At 36.5% G+C, this 22,346-nt stretch overlaps 1 protein-coding gene across 2 annotated transcripts in view; it reads left to right on the top strand.

Moving 5' to 3' along the window:
* Positions 1-11,539, top strand: part of TGS1 (trimethylguanosine synthase 1) — a 43,145-nt gene extending 31,606 nt beyond the window's left edge. Inside the window, exons 13-14 of one of the 2 annotated variants that reach the window (XM_074319028.2) lie at positions 1,466-1,567; positions 5,215-5,344. In XM_074319028.2, coding sequence (XP_074175129.2) covers positions 1,466-1,534 — 69 coding nt within the window. In that variant the 3' untranslated portion in view covers positions 1,535-1,567; positions 5,215-5,344. Of the gene's footprint in view, positions 1-1,465; positions 1,568-5,214 lie in introns of both variants that reach the window. The other variant, XM_019711075.3, reaches the window with a different exon arrangement.
* Positions 11,540-22,346: the final 10,807 nt, after the last annotated feature.

The following is a 22,346-nucleotide window of genomic DNA, read 5'->3' as shown; positions in this document are numbered from 1 at the left end:
ATGGCACCTTACTGTTTTCTAAATATTAGGATTAATAACAAATTTGTGTCAAATTGTTGAAAATGAAATTTCCATGGTGGCAGTCTGGTCTAATGGCAGCACTCTAATACAGTCAAAACTCTACCCATGTAGTCGGTATGATGGAGTCATCTCAACAGGTGTTAGTCCAGTTTTTGACACCGGAAGCAGAAGAGAGTTGAAAGAGGGCTAAGAACTAAATTGGACTTCTGGTACATGTAGGAATAATTAATTCTAAAACTGCTTCACCTGAAAATACCCAAGCTTTAAAACTCAGAGCATTCCAAAGCACATTCCTGCTGCAAAGGACCAGTACCCTGCATCTGTATTACAACATGGGAGCTTAATAAATACTTCTTCTTAATGGCATACTTAGAGTTTATGGGGTTCCCTACACATTTTCGTTGTTCATCATAACTCTGGAGTAAGCGAGTCAGGTTATGAGCCTGGTTTTATTGGCGGGTGAACTAGGGAAGTTCAGTGATTTGCTAGGTCATCCTGGCTCACAATGGCAGCATTCAGAGTGCTTTGCTGTCTCCACTGACAGGTATCCATTACTGAAAAGGAGCAGATTCAGTTCTTATCACAGAGTTAGCCCACCTTGAGGTTGAGAGTAGTGAATAGAAGTTATGACAAGAGAAGCAAAGGGAATTATATAGAATCTCAGCTGAATCATTTTATTTCATTCCTGGTTGGTGAGAAAGACGACAGAGGGCTAAAAATTCACCACAAAATGAAAGACACTTGCTGCTGAGCTTTATCTGTCGTGGGTATTCTCTTTTCTAGTAGCCCGTTCCCAGGTTTTTAGACCAACTCTGTTCTTAGTGAAATCCACTGCTTAATCATACATTGCAATTAAGGATACCATTGATCAGCTTCTAATGTTTATTAGCCAGCTTTTCCCTTAGAAAGTTTGCTGCTGAACAGTTAAAAACAGTATTCATCCTTGTACTGCATGTTGTTTTCCAGATGGGCTGTGGAACTAGCCTTGTAAGTCAAAGTAGAAAGGCACAGATATTTCTGAATAGAAGCTTATATTCACTCCTTTGAGTAAATTCTTTCAGTAAATGATGTAGATAAAGAATAGAAGGACGCCACACATAGTGCTACATACAAGATCTTTGCTAATAGCAAAGGCTTCCCGACTCTGGTCTATCATGTTTAGTAACTTGTTGAATTTAAGAATAATCTGCATGTTTCCAGTATCTGTTTCTGAGAACAGGTAAGGGACAAAGCTTTAATATTTGTGAGAACCGGAGGTTAGCCTTCACGTTATATGAAAAACTATCAGGAAAAAAAAAAAAATTAAGTTTTATTCACTTAAGCATAGAAAAATCTCATTTCTGTTTACCATGTGCAAAGAAATAGAACAAACTTTAATAAATACCTGTAATTTTTAGTGTTGCTTGGTTTTCCACTGATAAAAATATTGTCTTTTATCTCCCAGATAACTGTTCATTGGAAATATTTTTACCCAACTTGCTTTTATTTCTGTGTGGTTCTTAATTGGCTATAACAAAAGAAACATGATCACAACAAGGCATCTTGGGTAAGGCACAAACTTTTTGACATTAGGTTTCTAATCACAGCCAGTATTTCAGATGTTTGCTGCTCCTGTCACTGTAATTGACAGAGATCTGTAGGCCCCATAAAAAGTATTCTTAATTCTCACCTAGTGTAATTTGCATGTAGTAAAAGAAGATTTTTTTTTCAGTGCTCTAATTTTTCTGCCTATTTTAAAGTGTTCCTGTCCTTAATATTTATGTTTTTCCATTAGGATCTGGTTTGGAAGTTATTTTCCCTCATTCATTCAATTACCATACATTTTTACTTCAAATCACTTCGCTTTTGAAGAATAATGCAGTTTTGAGTGTTTATTTGACTCTTAAATCTTCTGTGTTACATGTTACTAAAGTTATCACCTTCATTGTGATCTTTACTTGTTTCTCCTTCCCGCATCCCCAAAGAACAACTTTATTGTCTGATGTAAAATCTAGTTGATGAGCATTCAGTCCTTAGTTTTGGTTGCAGTCCAAACTAATTGGGATTTCTTTTGGTAAATCTAGTACATTTAGGTAATATACCAAAAACATCACATGTAATCAGAACTGCTTATATTTATCTGTTTACTTACCCACCCTTTTCTCTCTTCCTTTCCTCTCCTCTCTTCTCCTTCCCTCTTCTCTCCTCTCCTTCCCTCTTCCTCTCCATTAAACTTTAGGAAAGGGGAAGGAACCAAGTAATATTTTGTCAGTTAAACCTGCTAGTGAAAAATAAAGACAGCTAGAAGTTGATGTCATTAAGTTCGCTTAAAGCAAAGGATTAATTTATTGGCTTGAACTACGTAAACTTTACAGTCTTTCCAACTCCTAAAAATGTGAAAAAGTGCAAAAAGGCTAAAATTCAAAATTATTTTTATTTTTCCAATTGCAATTAGCATACTTACATTCATTTCAACTGTACAACATAGTGATTAGACATTTATATAACTTAAGTGATCACCCTGATAAATCTAGTACCCATCTGACACCATAAATAGTTATTACAACATTATTGACCGTATTCCCTATGCTGTACTTTACATCCCCATGAGTGTTTTTATATGGCAATTTGTACATCTTAATCCTGTCCCCTTTTATTATCCATCAGAAATTATTTTTAATTAGAACACTTGTATGTAGTCTGTTAAGTTTTTGTAAATTTCTTTCTAAACACTAAGCAGATCTGCTTTCAAATATTTTTTTAAGTGTGCTAAAAGCAGGAGCCAAGTGTGCATGTGGGGTTTGCCCTGTCATTATATTTTGACATAGATTCATTCACCTTTGCCTCTAGTATCAGGAGCAATACTTGTTTTATTTATCCATCATCTGACTCTCGCAGCTAGAATTTAAGATTCATGAAGGCAGAGGTTTTTTTTGTTTTTCTTGCTACACTCCACAGCCTAAAACAAAAACCTATAAACACATTGTAAATAGTTGTTGAATAAAATAATTCATTTGCTGTTTTGTAATAGACCTCAGAAAACTTCTATTTAAGTAAGGACATCATTATTCCTTTTTCTATCCAAAGCACCCAAATTCAGGCAACCCTCTAAAGAATGGAGACGGAGAAAAGAAACTACCATATCTCCTCAGAGATTTATTTTAATGTAACATTATTTATGGCTTATTAAAAAAATGCCTTTTAGGGGGAGATGGATAGTATTCCCATTTTTCAGATTTAGAAAGTCAAAGCCTATCTTAAGGGCTTTCCAAATCAATACAGCAAATTATTGGTAGACCTTATATTAAAATTTCCCTCTGACTGCTTTTTCTTCTACCAGACCCATCCTAGCAAATGTTTTGCTGTTGTTTCAGCTCTGCTTAGATTCTCTTAACCCTTCTGTTCTCTCCTTTCTTCTCCTCTGTTCTTCCCCACCCTCCACCCCCACCCCAAGAAAACTTCAGTTTGCCAATCTCACTTTGTTTATAAATAAATTGCAGTTTAAAGGGATGGGAGAAATACTGCACTTAAGTTATATCTTTTAGAAAAATTGTGAAACAATTATATTTTAGATATACTAGACAAAATGCTTTTTTAAAGACATAATTCTTCATTTTGCCTTTGTAAAAAACTCAGACTGACAAAGATACCAAAATAGAAAATAAAACAATTATTCCTAATAATTGTCACTCTGAGACTACCAGGCTATTTTAATTTCTAGTTTTACTTAATTATGACATTTTTATTAGCAAACAGTGGGATGTACGTGTGCTTTTTATCACTATAATAAATACTTTGTTTGATTCGTGTTGCCACTTATTCCTATTGATAAGAACACACCCATCTCTTTTGTGTCCCTTTGTGGGCAGAGGTGATGTTGACATTGTTACTGCCTTTATTGGCCTTTTTCTTTCTCTTAAGAATGTACCATAGAATGACCTGTTGTTTCTTCCCTATTTCTGTATCTGCTAGTTCTTTTCTAAGAGGAAGTTGAAATGCTTTAAAATACACACTCATTAGGAATGGACAATAAATCTTTCATTCTACTAAATGCTGGTGTAGTATGTATGTGTAATTAAACTGAACTCTCTCAGCCTCCAAACCAAATTAGACCAATAGTGCCTCTCTTTGCAAAGTATACAACTACAGTTTTGCCAATTACAGTTACAGAATTAATTTTTAAAATGCATGTCTCTTGTTTGTCCCTGTCCCTGGGAGTACTTTGGGCATCCCTTTCTCCAACACTCGGCGTCTCCAATGCTGTGACTCCCAGGGCTTCCCGCTGCGTTCTCCTTTCCCTTAGTTCTCACTGCTTCCTCCGTAACCTGATCTCTGGTGATGACAACATGAGTTACAAGGTAGTATATTTACTAATTAATAGACTTGAGAGGTTGGAGGAAAAAATATGGGACTAAAACAAAACTACCTGAATAAGAACTTAGGGTAAAGCACTGCTAGTTGGAAGCATTCTTTTGATGTTCATTCTGTAGAGGTGGAGAGGGTGGTGCTTTTAGCTTCCTAATAAAGGGATTCATCACTGTGTTCTAGTAGACCTCAAAAAGAGCAATATATTTTACCACAATAAAATAGGGAGGGGTAGATTTAAACACACACACACACACAGTAGAGCAACAGGTGGAGGAGGCAGTCCACGCTGGCAAATAGCAAAGGAGACCAGTTAGAGAAGGAAAAAGTATTTAGTAGGACACCAGAACTCTCATGAGAGTGGGGTCATAGCTGTCTTGCTCTCTGATGTATTATCCCTAGTGTCATGCATCATATATCATAGCTCAGTACATACTGTTGAACGATTGAGAGGGTAAGATGTGGAAGATAAGGGGAACAGGACAAAATTGTTCACCTTTTGAAAGTGAGTTATTTAAATTTCTATCTAAGTAAGCCTGATATTTGGAAAGGATGTGTTCATTTTCTCTTTCTCTGAGTTCTTTAGCTTCTGACATTAGAAAGATTAGGTTCTGTACAATAACAGCACTATCGTCTTATCTGTAGTATCGAAAGTGTCTGAAACAAGCATTTCTGCCACCAAATACTGCATTAATACCTGGAAAGTAAGAGTGAACATTTGAGATGCCTCCTGATTTGAAGGACTTGAATAGAAAGCCAGAGTCGTCATATTATTTGATGAAACATATGATTGAAAGATTTATTTTGAAATCATGCTTATGTATGTATGACTTCTGTTCCTTTTTTTAGGTGGCATCCTTAGCTGGGCCTGGAGGGCAAGTGGAAATAGAACAAAACTTTCTTAATAATAAGTTGAAGACAATCACTGCTTATTTCGGGGATCTGATCCGAAGACCAGACTCTGAATCATAACAGTAAGGTGGTAAAAGGACAAAAAGATAATGTAGTGGTTACAATGTTATTCAGATGAGACGCTGGAATTTCTGTATTCACTGATATTTTTTACCCATTGTCTTATATCACCATGTAAAATGGAAACTTAACAGGAGATTAATGACTGTTAATGAAGTACTTTGAGATCTTTGGGTAATATTAACTATGTATTGTACATTAGGACAGTGAGTGTCTGATATGAAACAGTCAGGCATTCTCCTGTGCTGAATGTCAGTCAGCATGTGTGTGTATATATGTGTATATGTCTGTATCTTTATAAAATTTTAGATATTTTTGTGTAACATCTTTGTGTGTATGTGTAAAAAGCAATTATTGTTATTTTTTTAATGCAGAGAGAAAACAATGAATGAGTTATAGTCTATCTACCCATTTAACCCCTTTTGAAATAAATAACGGTAAACCTTCAAGGGTAGAAGCACAAACAGTACAGGATGGGTCCAAATGAAAAATAAAAGTCTCCCACCCCCTTCCTCTACTCTTCATTCATCCCTCTAAAAATACCCTCAGCTAACAGTATCTTATAATTCCTTCGGAGGACAGAAAGGAATTGCAGTAGACTCTTAATACACTTTTTTCCCTTCATTGCAGCACTGTTCAATACTCCCCCCACCTTTTTTTTACTTAATGAGTTTTTTTTTATTAGTATATCTTGGAGACCTTTCCATGTCATCATATACATACAGAGCTACCTCATTCCTTTTAGTGGCCATCTTGTATTCTATCTTCTGGATATGCCATAATTTAACCAGTTCCCTGTTGATAGAAATTTGGGCTGTTTGGGGTTTTTTTAATTATCAGCTATTCTGTGCTGTGGTTAGCATGCATGTTTCCCTCCACCCTCCCCAGCTCGGGGCATCATCAAGCATCTTAGTTTTTGCTATCTCATGTGTGAGGAAAATGGTATCTTATTGTTAGTGTGTGTTTCCTTAATTATGAATGAGATTTGAGCATATTTCCATAATTTTGGTCTTTTCAAAATAGTTTTGCCCTTTTAAACTGACTATTCCTATCTTTTATCAGTTTTTCTTTTGGATTGTTATTTTCTTTACTAATATGTATTAAGACCCCTTTGTTTTTAGTAGGTATTGCAAATATGTTTTTCCAGTTGTTAGCGTTAGACTTATGAGGTGTGATCAAAAGATACAGTGAATGTTTAAATAAATAAAAAAATTATTACAGTTAAAGACACTTTTGCCATTAACCCCCCTCAAAATACTCCCCCTCACTTTGAACACATTTATCCCATCGTTCTTGCCACTTTCTGAAGCAGTTCTGGAAGTCCTTTCGTACGTGTCTTTAGTTTCACTGTCCTGGTTGCCTTGATGTCCTAAATCGATTCAAAACATTTTCCTTTCCTGGTCATTTTGACTTTGGGGAAGAGCTAGAAGTCGCACGGTTCCAGATCTGGTGAATAAGGTGGATGAGGACACACTGTAATGTTTTTATTTGACAGATATTGCTGTACCAGAAGTGATGTGTGACACAGAGCCTTTCCGTTGTGATCAAAACATAGGTGAATGCTGCCGCCAAGTGCCATCCAACCAAAAGGCAGGGATCTTCAATACGGGAAGCAGTGTGCGGAATCTTAATAACAGTGTGTAGCAAGTTTCATCTTGTTCAGTTCAGTCAGTTGGGTATGAGCTATGGTTGAGAGAAGGTGTGTTTTAAAGTGTGCCATAAATCATCCTCCATCATGACAATGCTCCGTGTCACACATCGCTTTTGGAATGGCAATTTCGGTGTGTCCTCATCCACCTTATTCACCAGATCTGCCACCATGCGATTTCTGGTTCTCCCCAAAGTCAAAATGATTCAGGACATGGAGGCAGCCATGACAGTGCAACTAAAGACACGTAAAAGAGGACTTCCAGAACTGCTTCAGAAAGTGGCAAGAATGATGGGATAAGTATGTTTGAAATGAGGGGGAGTACTTTGAGGGAGATTAATGGCAAGGTAGCTTTTACTGTAGTAAATTTTTTTTTTTTATATTTAAACATTCACCATATTGTTTGATCACACCTCGTATCTTGTGGGTATTTTTGTTTTGTTTGCCATAAGTTTTTATATACTCAGACTCATCAGTCTTTTTTCTTCATTGCTTCTGCATTTACGTCCTTGGGAAAGATCTTTTCCACTCCCACAATATAAATGCATTTATCCAAGCTTTTTTCTAGAACTTTCTTGCTTTCATGTCTTTGCTCCACTTAGAATTTGTTTTTTGACATTTTAGTTTATAAAGTTAGTGTTTTAAAAATTTCCATTGCAAAAACAATGTGAAATATATTTTATAATGTGGCTTTTATTTTTTCTATTAAAATGGCAGTGAATGGAGGAAGAATATGTGTTGCTTCATTATTCATGTATTATAAAAATTGTATTCACTCATTTTTACAAGTAGGTAAAAAGAAAGAGACAGGACTCTGGCTATTGGGGATTTTGGACCTTTATCTTTTAATGTGGGCATGTTAAACATTAAACAAAACATGGTTTGGACTGGGATGAAGCTGGGGAAATCAGACTAATTTGAGGGGATTTTCAGTAAGTACTAGAAAAAATTAACTATTGAATAATAAAGACCTTTGTTGGAGAATGAGAAGCAATGCTGATTTCAGTGTCCTGTAACTTTACAACGTGCCTGATTGCCTTGCAATACAGAGCAATTGCACTGGTCATTAGGATTAAATTACTTTTTATTAGTTTTACAACATCAAAATCTGTCAATGTTTTGTTTTTACACTTTTTCATCATGTAGCATTAGGGTATATATCATAAACTTGTCACCATTTTTTTAAATAATAGCAGCATTGATCATAAATAGATCTATCTGTGGCCCCTAGTACTAGACTGTGACTTGACTTAGCCACTTGGGATGGTAGGTGGAGGGGTTAAAGCGGATTTCCAAAATCAGTTAATTTTTAGTGTTTGTCATTTAGCCTTTCATGTATACGCTATTTCCACAATACATTGTCTTACTTGTATATTGTTAATATTAAAACTAATTTGTCTTCCTGAACATGCATGACCTTATATGAGTAGAACAGAACGCCTGACCAAGATTTAAATATTCCTGCCCCCTAATCACACGCAGATATAACTGATTTATAGACCTGTCTATAGATTACTAGTGCTCAAAAGAACTTTAGTCTATTATGCAACCCCCATGTTCAAATAAAACCTCACCGAGAAGCCAAATATGCAAAACAGATAAAAACCTTTGGAGCTGCTTAACATAAAACAAGTGAGGACGCTAGCAGTCCTTGCTAGCGTCCAATTCTATCATTTTTTTCTTGTTAAAATGCAAAAATTTTAAAGCCATTTTTATAAATAAATATGTATTTTAACAATTTAAATACAAAGTGAACACCCTTCACCCCCACCCCCTGCCTTAAGCCCTTGCTGTCCGCCCCATCTCCCACATTTTCATTCCTCTTCCCAAAGGCAACACCAGTTAACCCTAATATCTATCCTTTAAGACGTTTTCCTATGCAGTAAAAGCTTGTGAGCACACAGTGCAATGGTGGGCTTATATTATTTTGACATTTGATTTAGTTTTTAATTTAATATGTCTTACAAATTTTTCCACATCAGCACATATACACCTGCACTATCATTTTTAACAGTCACATAGTACAAGTCCGTAAGAATTCCTTAACCATTACCCAACTGTAAACATTTAAATTGTTCCCAGATTTTGTAATTGCAGATAGTATTGCCGCGTATTTTTTTAAGTAGGGTAGGTTTCTAGAAGTGAAAATTTTAGCTCAAAGGTCATGTTTATTTTGTTATTTGGTATATCATGTCAAGTTGTCTTTCAAAAACATTCTCACCAACTACTCATGAAAGGGACCAGTTTCCCCCACCCTCAAAAACATTGCATATTTTCACTTCTGACGTTACCAATCTAACTGGCAGTAAAGTTATTTTAATTTGAATGTCTTGATTACTAGTGAGGTATGAGTAGTTTTTCAGGTATTAGCCAAATGCATGTGTTAGTCTAATTTTTTCACCAAATGAATACCTAATTGCTATATCATTTTCTATTAAATGAATTAACCTTTCTTCATTAATTTGAAATCTAACTCTGTGTGTGTGTGTGTGTGTGTGTGTGTGTGTGTGTGTGTGTGTGTGTACTTTTTTCTGGAATTCCTGTTCCATCGATCACTTATCCATTCCTGTGCCATATGTTTTTTATTACTATAATTTTCATTATATGTGTGGATACGTGTGAATTCCCCCATTATCAGTCTCAAAATTTTCTTGATTCTTCCTGAGTATTTTTACTTTTTTTAGATGAACTTGAATTTATCAAGTTCTATTTTTGAAATCTTTTAGGATTTTCAATTTTCAATTTGGGAAGAATGATGTCTTCACAGGATTGACTTCCTATTCAAAGACTTCACATGCCTCCTCCATTATTCTGATCTTTTGTCTTTCAGTGAAGTTTTATCATTTTAGTTGTACAGTAGTTCTCCCTTATTCATGGTTTCAGTAGCTCGAAAATATTAAATGGAAAATTCCAGAAATAATTCATAAGTTTTAAGTTGCGCGATGTTCTGAGTAGCATGATGAAATCTCACATAATCCCTGAACGTGAATCAGCCTTTTGGTGTCTACACTGTATGACACCCAACCGTTAGTCACTTACCCTGTTTCCCCGAAAATAAGACCTAGCCGGGCCATCAGCTCTAATGCGTCTTTTGGAGCAAAATTAATAAAGACCCCAGTCTTATTTTACTATAAGACTAGGTCTTTAATATAATTAGTATAGTATAGTATAGTATAGTATAGTATAGTATAGTATAGTATAGTATAGTATAATTAATAGTATAATTAATAATATAATAAAATACCAGGTCTTATATTAATTTTGCTCTAAAAGACGCATTAGAGCTGATTGTCTGGCTAGGTCTTATTTTCGGGGAAACACGGTAGTAGCCGTCTCGATTTTCAGATCAACTCTTGCAGTATCACAGTGCTTGCATTCAAGTCACCCTATTTTATTAATGACCCCAAAGCACAAGAGTAGAGAGGCTAACAATTCAGATATGCTAAATAGAAGGTGTAAGGTGCTCCTTTTAAGTGAAAAGGTGCAAGTTCTTGACTTAGGGAAAAAAAATTTATTCTGAGGTTGCTAGGATCTACAGTAATGAATTTTCTATTCATGAAATTGTGAAGAAGCAAAAAAATTCATGATAGTTTGCTGTCACACCTCAAACTGCAAAAGTTTCGGCCACTGTGCACGATAAGAGTTTAGTTAAAATGAAAAAGCCATTAAATTTGTGGGTGGAAGACAACAGAAAACATACATAGGGTGTCAAAAAAATGTACACACATTTTAAAAAGGAAAAAACTGTATTAAAATTGTAATACTCAATATATACCAGTAACAAAAGATGAATACAAGTCCCGTTTAACTTCTGCAATCACAAGAGGTGCTCAAAGTGATTGCCATCGGCGTCCAGACACTTCTGATTACGGCAAACTACTGCTTGAGCAATGTTGACTAAAGTGTCCACTTGTATACATTTTTTTGGCACCCCAGGCGTGTGTGTGTGTGTGTATATATCTATGTATGTGTATGTGTATATATGTATATATATACATCTATATATATATTTCATTTGTAAATACATATGTATATATGTATGTTTATATATATGGTTTGGTACCTTCGAGGTTTCAGGAATCCACTGGGGGTCATGGAACATATCCCCTACAGATAATGGGGGACTACCATATAAATCTTGCATATTTTTTGCAAGTTTATTGCTTTGTATTTCACATTTTTTGTTTGATTTTGAATGAGATCTTTTTTGTTAAATTTTCTAATGCGTGTGTTGTTTGTATAATATGTAACGGTGCTTTTAATTTTTTATATCCAATCACCTTACTGAACTCTTTTTGATAGTTCTGCTAATAGTTTTTCAGTTGATTCACTTTGATTTTCTAAATAGGCCATCATGACATCCACATGAGTTTTTCTCTTTGCCAATATGTATGCCTCTTAATTCTTACTCTTTTCCTATTGCATTGGTTAGTACTGCCGGGAATATTATGATAATGGCACTTGTTCCTTGCTTTTTATTTTGCAGTGAAAGGTTAGAAGCATTTCTATTAAATATTAATGTAGCTTGCATTAAAATTAAAGTTATTACTTTTCTTTCCTGGAGATTTTTTTTTGTTCTTATTGAATAAAATACTAAATAACTTAAAATTTCCAGTTATACAATCGTATCTGCATTTTATCATTAAATCCTGCTTTATCATAATGTATTATTATAGTTCACTACTGGATTTCACTTGGTTAGTTTACTTTGTTTTGTTTTGTTTATGCTTTGAAAGCCTTCCATTTATTTCTCTGTCCTAAATAACTTTAGTGTTATTTATTCATTGAACCCTGGGTAGAGCTCCAGGAATATTAGACCTGATACCTTTTTAAGGAAGACATTTTGATAGTAGCATTTTTTTAAGTCATCTTTTTATTTAGGTTTATTAATGCCTTCATAAGTTTTGTTAATAATTTATAATCCCCTGGAAAATATCCATTCACTTAGATTTTGGTTTGTTGATATAAACTTAGCACATTATCTCATGTTATTTGCTTTCGTTCTTTAACTTTTCATTTTTTATTAATTTCTGTCATAAAAAGTTTGAAAAACGAGCACAAAAAAATTTCATGTACAGTTCACTCATTTTCCCACATGTTAATATCGTATCTCAGGCTGCTCAGAAGTGGACCCAGACGAATTCTAGAGGAATCTGACTACTGCCTACCGCCCAGCCACACTGTTCTCCCTCCACGCCTCTCATCCCACCATTTAGCCCTGATCCTACAGCTCTCAGTTCTTCCCAGCTTTTGCACAGGCTGTTCCCTCAATTGGAATATTCCCCTAACACACTGTGCTTCACCTGACTAGAACTAACTCAGCTTTCACTGATCAGACATCACATCTTTAGCAGCCTTTCCAGTCCTTCTTCCAATTCTTCTTGGGATCAGTCTCTCTGTCCCCTGAGTTTCTGTGTCTTCCTGCACTACTTACACTGCCCTATGACAGGTTGTGGACCACTTGGGGCTGAAGCATTAAGCAAAAAAACCCCTGCTAAAATGTAAAAACGCTTTATTAACCACAGCTTTTCATATCTTCAGTTAGAATAATTGTGTTGTCATTATCCTTTGTACTTTCCTGGAAAGATGGCAAACAATTCTTGCAATTTACTCCATTCAATACATGGTAAGTAGGGCGGACGGGTGGCTCAGTTGGTTAGAACGCGAGCTCTGGGCAACAGGGCTGCCAGTTCGATTCTCACATGGGCCAGCAAGCTGCGCCCTCTGCAACTAGAATGAAGTCAATGAGCTGCCGCTCAGCTCCCTGGTGGCCGGATGGCTCAGTTGGTTGGAGCGCTGGCTCTCAACCACAGGTTGCCGGTTCGACTGCTCGACTCCCACAAGGGATGGTGGGCTGCACCCCCCGCAACTAACATTGAACACGGCACCTTGAGCTGAGCTGCCACTGAGCTCCCGGATGGCTCAGTTGGTTTGGAGCACGTCCTCTCAACCACAAGGTTGCTGATTCGACTCCTAGAATCCCACAAGGGATGGTGGGCTGCGTCCCTGCAACTAACAATGGCAACTGGACCCGGAGCTGAGATGCGCTGTCCACAACTAAGATTGAAAGGACAACAACTTGACTTGGAAAAAGTCCTGGAAGTACACCCTGTTCCCCAATAAATTCCTGTTCCCCTTCCCCAATAAAAAAATAAATAAAAATAAAATAAAAAATATATGGTAAGTATTTATTGTCATCTGATTTTTCAGTTTAGAGAAATTGACCCACAATTGCGTTATGAGTTTCAAAGTTAGCGCATATAATTCTTCTGAGTCTTCTTGGATCTCTTGTCTTCTGTCCTGAGTTCTTAGGAACACTTCCTCCTCCATTCATGCTCACTTATCCATTGATTTGTGCTTTCTGCCCATGAGAAAAGAAACATATCCCGCATTACAAAACACTGCATGTGCCCCAAATACCCTTTGACCGGGGAAGTCTTTTACATGAACATTTTCACCATATTGGAAAAATCCATAGCCAACAGGACTCTTAAAGGTGAATTCACTTTTCCTATTCTATTGATGAAAATGATGAAAAATTAGATTTTGCGTCACCATGTGATCAATATTAAAGTGCCAATTTTGAACTCATTTTCTAGCCTTGGTCTGTCTAATTTTTCACTGTTCATACATGAAAGGTGAATTTTAAAGATCAAATTTTCCTGTTTACTATTCAAATGATTATAAAATTTACATTAAACTTTTAATTTCTTTTTAAAATCATTTTTTTGTTTTGAGTTATGGACACCCGCAATATGAGAACTACTCCAGTTGAAGAAGGGAGTTATAAATCATTGAAAAAATCTGTAATCAAAACTCAGTATTTGGGCACTTAGAAAAAAAAAACAAAACTTGTACAGCAGTCTGTATCCTCCCAGAGAATATTTATAGCAGGAACTGTGTTGTGTAGCAAAAAATCTCTGTGTGTGGTGCTTTTATGGCTCAGCCTATACCTTCACATAGGTAACTATCTCAGTTGGTCAGCCAGATGGTCCCAGGAGGATGTTGGGCGCTGTGATCAGTCCTTACACATGAGCAGAGATTGAGAGCGTTTCAGTGAATCCTTGGTCAGACCTCACCCTGCCATTTGCAGGAGCCACGTCTAGAGTACCAATGGAGGGACACATCCTGTGTGCCTTTAAGTATATTGTTGGTGGCATGTGCACCCTCTAAAGCACAGGTGTGGAGTCCAGCTCTAAGAGCAGATTTGTTATTAAGGGCTAGAGCCACAACTTCAATTTGGGTCTTTTAAACCCAGATCCAACACTCAGTCCCTGAAGCAGAGTCACATTGTAGGCAGAGGTCAAGGCTGTCAAATTAGCACTTAAAATACCCCAAGTCGGGGGCCGGCCTGGTGGCTCAGGCATTTGGCGCTCTGTGCTCCTAACTCCGAAGGCTGCCAGTTCGATTCCCACATGGACCAGTGGGCTCTCAACCACAAGGTTGCTGGTTCAACTCCCGCAAGGGATGGTGGGCTGTACCCCCTGCAACTAGCAACGGCAACTGGACCTGGAGCTGAGCTGCACCCTCCACAATTAAGACTGAAAAGACATCAACTTGAAGCTAAGCTGTGCTCTCCACAACTAAGACTGAAAGGACAACAACGTGAAGCTGAACGGCACCCTCCACAACTAAGATTGAAAGGACAACAGCTTGACTTGGAAAAAAGTCCTGGAAGTACACACTGTTCCCCAATAAAGTCCTGTTCCCCTTCCCCAATCAAATCTTTAAAAAAAAAAAATACCCAAGTCAATCGATGATAAGGGCAAGTTTGACTTGGGATGTTTTAATTTCAGCTCTGACTTGACATTCCCTAATTGCCCTATGAAGTACAATACACATGGTTTTCTGTTAACCCACTAATAAAGGATATTAGTGGTTGCCAACCTACCAGTAATTCCTAAAGGATCCTCAATCTCCCTGCCATGTGATTTGAGTAGATGAACCCTAGCTTCTAAGGGTGGGCCCTCAGTGACCAAAGCCAATCAGCATAGTCCCGTTTGCCCTGTCACAATGACTAGATTAGAAGTGGATCCACAATCGAAGTCTCTTCGATCAGCAGGAAAGTAAGCCTTCTCATACATGGTTGAGAAGATGTATACAAGAAGCTATAGCCATCTTACAACCATGAGTAAACCACAGCAACAAATATCTGGGTTCACTCATACCTGAAATCACACTGCTACTGAACTCTACATTAGTAATGAATTTCCTCTGTTCTCAAATCAATTGAGTCAGATTTTTTGTTTCTTGCAATTGAAGGCATGCCGATTACAATCACAGATACATTAAGTAGCTGTCAAGTCCCTATCCATAAGACTGCCTATCAACAGTAAAGATGCAAAAACAGCTATTAGGGATAGCTTTAATTACTTCCACCAATATAGAAAGAGTCCAGAAAAACATGCATAAAATGTAAAATGTGTGAGAAAATGGAGGGGCCCATCAAAGGGAAAGAGATTTCTACCTTCTTCACCTTACTATTTTTTTACAGGGATGATTTTCATGTCTTCATGACTTCCATTATTCCTCTTCTGAGGCTCATCCTTTTCTTTTGCCAGTATTTCCCTGCCCCAAAGGCTATGTAGCCCCCCAGATTTGGAGAACTTTTTTTTCTCATGAAAAAGCAAAGATAGTTCAGCTTTTAAATGTGAAAAAAAAAAAAAAATGAGTGGAGCATATGGATAATTTCTAACTCAAGTACACAGTTCTTGGTGCTCAATCTATATATCTAAATAAAAAATACTGTATGATTCAATTTATGTCAGGTACCTGGAATAGTTAAATTCATAGAGACATAAAGAATAGTTACCAGGGGGTGAGGGGGTGGGCGGAAATGGGGAATTAAACTATGATTTTCAATGCGGCCTTACCTACATTTCCTCATTAAGCCACTTTCCAGCACAGCCTTTGATCATTACAGGGAGCTGACGAGAAAATGGATGACAGGACAAGTATCAGGGTTGGGGCTGACTCCAACTGTGGTAAAACGAAATAATGCAGTGCTCACAATGGATAGAGGCTACTCTATATGCTCTCTGTATATTAACTCATTTAACTACGTATATTAGCTCCTTGAGGTAGAACATTTTGCTCATTTTTGCAGATCAAGAAAATGAAGTACTGGAAGACTAAGTAATTTGTCCAAGTTCAAAGAACTAGTAAGTAGCCAGTATTTGAACCCAGGTACTCTGTCTCTGGAATTACTTCGTTCTTCTGCCCAACTGACACTTAACAAACAGGACCCTCTATGGCCTAGACGTATGAGGATGAAAAATGAGTCTAGAAATGGAGCCTCCCTCTCCATGCCTTGGTTTCTCCATCTAAAAAAACAGAGATACTAATAACAACCTATTTCATAGGGTGATCATGAGAATTACATGAGAATTTACATATATTAATATGTAAAGTTTTCTGTGTGTCTGGAATGTAGTAAGGACTAGCTAGTATTGCTCATTATCATTCTTAAGGAAAAATGAGGAATCAAAGAAGGTTGTCATAAAAACTAAACTGATTATAGAAGGAATGTATCTCAACATGATAAGGGCTATATAGGACAAGCCCACAGCAAACATACTCAACAGTGAAAAGCTGAAACCTTTTCCTCTAAGACCAGGATGCCCACTCACCATTTTTATTCAACATATTACTGGAAGTCCTAGCCAGAGCAATTAGACAAGAAGAAGAAATAAAAGACATTCAAATCAGAAAGGAGGAAGTGAAATTGTTTCTATTTGCAGGTGTCATTATATATAGAAAATCCTAAAGACTCCCACAAAAAAAAAAAAAAAAAACTGTAAGAAATAATGAGCTAATTCAGTAAAGCTGCAGGATACAAAATTCGAATGCAAGAACCAGTTGCATTTCTATACACTAATAACATACTATCAGAAAGAAAAATCAAGAATACAATCCCATTTACAATTGCATCAAAAAGAAGAAACTGCCTAGGAATAAATTTAACCAAAGAGGTGAAAGACCTGAACACTGAAAACTAGAAGACATTGATAAAAGAAATTGAAGACACAAATAAATGGAAAGATATGCCATGTTCATGGACTGGAAGAATTAGTTTAAATGCCCATACTACCCAAAGCAATCTACATATTCAATGCAATCCCTATCACAATTCCAATGGCATTCTTCACATAAATAGAACAAACAATTCTAAAATTTGTATGGAACTGCAAAAGACCCCAAATAGGCAAAGCAACCTTGAGAGAGAAAAACAAAGCTGGAGACATCACACTTCCTGACTTCAAACTATATTATAAAGCTACAGTAATCAAAACACTATGGTATTGGCACAAACATAGATAAATGGAACAGAATAAGAGCCCAGAAATAAACCTGCACGTATATGATCAATTTATCTATGGCAAGGAAGCCAAGAACATCTAATAGGGGAAGGATAGTCTCTTCAATAAATGCTTTTGGGAAAACTGGACAGCCACATGCAAAAATGAAACTGGACCACTATCTTACACCATACACAAAAATCAACTTAAAATGAATTAAAGGCATAAAAATAAAACCTGAAACTATAAAACCCCTAGAAGAAAACTAGGAGGTAAGCTCTTTGACCTTGATCTTGGCAATTATTTTTTTGGATTTGACACCAAAAGCAAAAATAAACAATTGGGTCTACATCGAACTAAAAAGCTCTGTACAGCAAAGGAAACCATCAGTAAAATGAAAAGGCAGCCTACCAAATGGGGGAAAGTATTTACAAATCATATCTGGTAAGGGGTTAGCATTCAAATATGTAAAGAGCTCATCCAATTCAAAAGAAAAAAAATCAAAAACTGGGCAGAGGATCTGGATAGACATTTTTCCAAAGAAGATATCTAAAAGGACAATAGGTACATGAGAAGGTGCTCAACATCACTAATCAGCAGGGAAATACAAATCAAAACCACAATGAAATACTACCTCATACTTGTTAGAATGGCTATTACCAAAAAGACAAGAAATAACAAGAGTTGGCAAAGATGTGGAGAAAAGGGAACCCTTATGCACTGTTGGTGGGAATGAAAATTGGTGCAGCCACTATGGAAAAAGTATGGAGATTCCTCAAAAAACTAAAACTACAACTACATATAATCCAACAATTCCATTTTTGCTATCTGTTTAAAGGAAATAAAATCACTATCTCAAAAAGATATATCTGCACCTCCATGTTTGTTGCAGCATTATTTACAATAGCCAAGGCATGGAAGCAACCTAAGTGTCCACTGACACGAATGGATGAATGGATCTAAAAAATGGAAACGTACACACACACACACACACACACACACACACACAGACACACACACACACACACAGGAAAATTATTCAACCATGAAAAATAAGGAAATCCTGCCATTTGAGACAACATGGATGGAACTTGAGGGCATTATGATAAGTGGAATAAGTCAGACAGGGAAAGGCAAACACTGTATACTCTCACTTACATGTGGAATCTAAGAAAACCTAACTCATAGATAGAGAACAAATTGACGGTTGCTAGAAGTGAGGGGTGGAGGTTAGGTGAAATGGCTAAAGGTGGTCAAAACGTACTAACTTCCAATTATAAGCCCCAGGGGAGTAATGCACAGCTATAGTTAACAGCATTGTATTGTATATTTGAAAGTTGCTAAGAGTAGATCTTAAAAGTTCTCATCACAAGAAAAGAATTTTGTAAACTATGGTGACAGGTTAACTAGACTTAATTATGGTGATCATTTCACAATATATACAAATATCAAATCATTATGTTGTCATCTGAAAAACATAGTAAGTCAAATTATATCTCAATTGTTAAAAATTAAGGAAGATGAAAGTTGCTAAGAGAATGATCTTAAAAGTTCTCATCGCAATGAAAAAAGAATTTGTGTCTGTGTGGTAATGACCACTTTTTGTGGTAATCATTTTGCAATATATACATATATCAAATCATCAAGTTGTACATCTAAAACTAATATGTTATATGTCAATTATATCTCAATTTAAAAAAAACATGGTTCTTAGATTGTTAATGAGAAAACTTTTTAAAATTTATTTCCTGTGTATTTACCTTGTGCCAGGCTCTATTCAATTTTTAATATGTATTTAATTATTTAGTTCTACAGTAGCCTTATGCAGACGGTGTTATTATTTTTGTCAACATTTTACAGATGAGTTAGCTGAGGGATAGAATTCAAGTTAATTGCCCAAGTTCACATAACTAATAAGGGGAGAGATTTAAATACAGGCAGTCTGTATTAGTCATCTATTGCTATATAACAACTACCCCAAAACTTAGTGACTTAAAACAATATTTGTTATCTCATAGTCTCTGTGGGGAAGGAATCCAAGTGTGGCTTAGCTGGGTCTTCTGACTCAGGGTCTCTCGCTGGCTGCATTCAAAGCGTCAACCAGGGCTGGTCATATCCAGACCTGACTGGGAAAGTATCTACTTCCAACATCTCTCGCAAGTTTACTGCAGAATTCAGCTACTTGTGGATTGTTGGATTGAGGTTCTCAGCTCCCCTCTGACTGTTGGCCAAAGGCTGCCTTCAGTTCCTCAGCAAATAGGCCTCTCCATAGTGAAGCTTACAATGCGACAGTTAGTTAATTTTTGTTGCAGAAAAACTACCTTCCTAAGAATTTTGAAAAAAAAAATTATTTTTTTTTTGCAAGTAAGTTAGAGGTGTAAATATTAGAGTTATTATGTCTTCTTGTTTCTAAACCTAAAACCCTCACTTTCCTGATCACATTACCTTAATCATAAAGAAGTGTCAATATTGACCTTGAGGTCACAAGACCATAATTTGATCCAGTTTGGACAAGTCATTCAGTAATCTCTGACACTTTGTTCCTTAAAATGGAAATAACATTTCTGGTTTCACAAATTAATTGGGAGGATAAATTAACAGAGATAGTATAATATAGTAGTTAAAGTTCTTAGAGTCCTTCACACCTGTGTTGATAGCCCAGTGTCTCTGAACCGCCTTTGCTTTAACTGTAACATAGAGGTAAGCAGAGCTCATACAGTTGCTGAGGGGCTCACAGCACTTTGCACTGTTTCAGACACTGCATTGCCTTGAAACATAAGAATGATTGTGAGAAGGTTGAGGATAAAATGATGCTTTAGGTGTTGTGAAAGTCCGAAGGAAATACAAGTTATAATTCCTGTTACCTCCTAAACAACTCTAAAAAATGAGATTTAAAATCCATTTCAACAACTAGGATTCAACTTTAAAGGTAGTGATGGTCCCACTCATGAAACATTCATGAAACAGCGTCCCCCTTGGGAAGTCTGCTGGTTTCCGCTGCATAGCAACCCAGAGTGGAAGAGTTCCCAGGTGTGGTCACTGTGTCGTGCCCTTCAGTACAAATGTGAAAACAGATTCATCAGTATGTGCTGCTGCTTTTCTAGTTTCACTACCGGAAAAGCCTGCTTGGATGGAAAGATTTCTTTTGCTATGCTTTCTGCTTCTGAGTCTGGTTAGCATGGTTAAGCAGGTGTTTTTTCATTCAAAACATGTTGTGGCCCTTGTTGAAAGCCATCACGCAATAAGCACCCAGTGCAACCAGGGAGGGGATACAACAATTCTAGACTTACTGTAGAAATCATTAAAGCAAGAAAGCTTCACTCTCTGTCTGCTATACCTCATCTTTCTGCGCACCAATCGTCCATCAATGCCCTATACCTAATCAAAGGAGAGGGGAGAATATTTGAAATTTCTTAGTTCTGCTACATCAAGGTTCAGCAAACCATGGCCCATGGGCCAAATCTGGCCCATCACTTTTTTTGTAAGGCCTCTCAAATAACAATGGTTTTTATATTTATGAATAGTTTTTAAGAAGAAAAAACGTATTTTTTTTGTGACACGTGAAAATGAAATAAAATTCAAATTTCCGTGTCTATAAATAAAGTTTTATTAAAACATAGCACATTTGTTTACATATTGTCTGTGGCTGCTTTCAAGCTAGAAGGGCAGATCTTCACTATTAGTTGGGAAGTTCCCATTCCATTTAGTTTAACGAAAATAAATGAAAAATAAAACAAGAAATTCTTCCATTTTAATATGGCAAATTCTGATTTTCCAGTAGTGCTGTAACTCAAAAGTTAATTTCAGAATTTAATCTGTAAATATTTAGGAATTGACCCAAACAAAGGGAAAAACCATGACGAAAAGTATTATATTTAATCTTTATTCTGTAAACCAAGTGCCAAATAAGCATTCCTTATGTCATAATTGTCTCTGAAATACTTATTCAAAAAGGAAAGAAACAATTGTTCTAGAATAGGCATTAAGCTGAAAATGATACTGTACAAAATGAAATTAAAGGCTTCGGCTAAATTATTCAAGATCTTAGCAGGATGTGTTGAAATAATTCCCTTCATTCTCTATTTTACTTGGGGTCAAGGCAGGCTAGATTATGTTGACCAGAGTAAGACCTACCCAGAATTTCGAAACTTTTCCTTTACAAGATTGGATACCACTGAACCCCACACTCCAGGGTTGTATTCATCAGCCTTTGATTTTGCTACTGCTTCCTTCTGCTTGTGTCCTCCTACAGGGGAAACCAATTATTGAAGTGTGTGTGTGTGTGTGACAGAGAGAGAGAGAGAGAGAGAGAGAGAGAGAGAGAGAGAGAGAGAGACAGAGGAAGAGAGAACTAGCCACACCAGCTCAGTAGCTGAGTATAATCCTGATGACTAAGCGCCGGAAGCGCCATGAATGTTACAGGTCCACAGGGCATAAAAGTTTGTACTAAAAAAAAGTCAGGCTACAGGAGAGTAAGAATTTAAACACGAAATGACAACAAACTGCAGATGTTTATTTTAGTGCTCTTTTGAGTAAAGAGCTGAAAACAACATAGGTATCCAAAAACAGTGAATTGTTAAACAGATTGTGGTACGTACATGTCAAGAAATACTATTTAGAGCTATGTAGAGCTATTGTAGAAATACTATCTAAAATTCAGTAGAGACATTCTCTGCAGCCATTATGACAATCTGGTAGAACTGATTGTCATATCTATTGATACATTGATTCACTCAAGTCCCCAGTTTAAGAGCTACCTCCTCTATGAAGAAGCTCCACACCACCAAGTTTCCCGCTGTCTCTCCTGTGCCACAGTTCAGCATTTATTGTCTACCTCTGTTGTTACCATAGCTCACTTATAGACAAAAGTGTCCACAGCCTGTGGACCCTCCTCATTCCAAAGTAATGAGGAAAGAAGAGAAAGATTTAAGTAATTAAATTGCAATAAATTTAATTTACTGTTTTTCACAACCGAAGTCATTTATTCAAATGATTATTTGAACTTTTTATCTCATTTAAATATTTTATTTAAATCCTACAATATCCTATAGACATAAAAGTAA

This window comes from Rhinolophus sinicus, chromosome 7, assembly GCF_057876585.1.
Source record: "Rhinolophus sinicus isolate RSI-liver-muscle chromosome 7, RSI-T2T, whole genome shotgun sequence".
NCBI lineage: Eukaryota > Metazoa > Chordata > Mammalia > Chiroptera > Rhinolophidae > Rhinolophus > Rhinolophus sinicus.
Note: the sequence above shows the minus strand (reverse complement) of the source record. Positions and strands in the feature narration are given on the sequence as shown.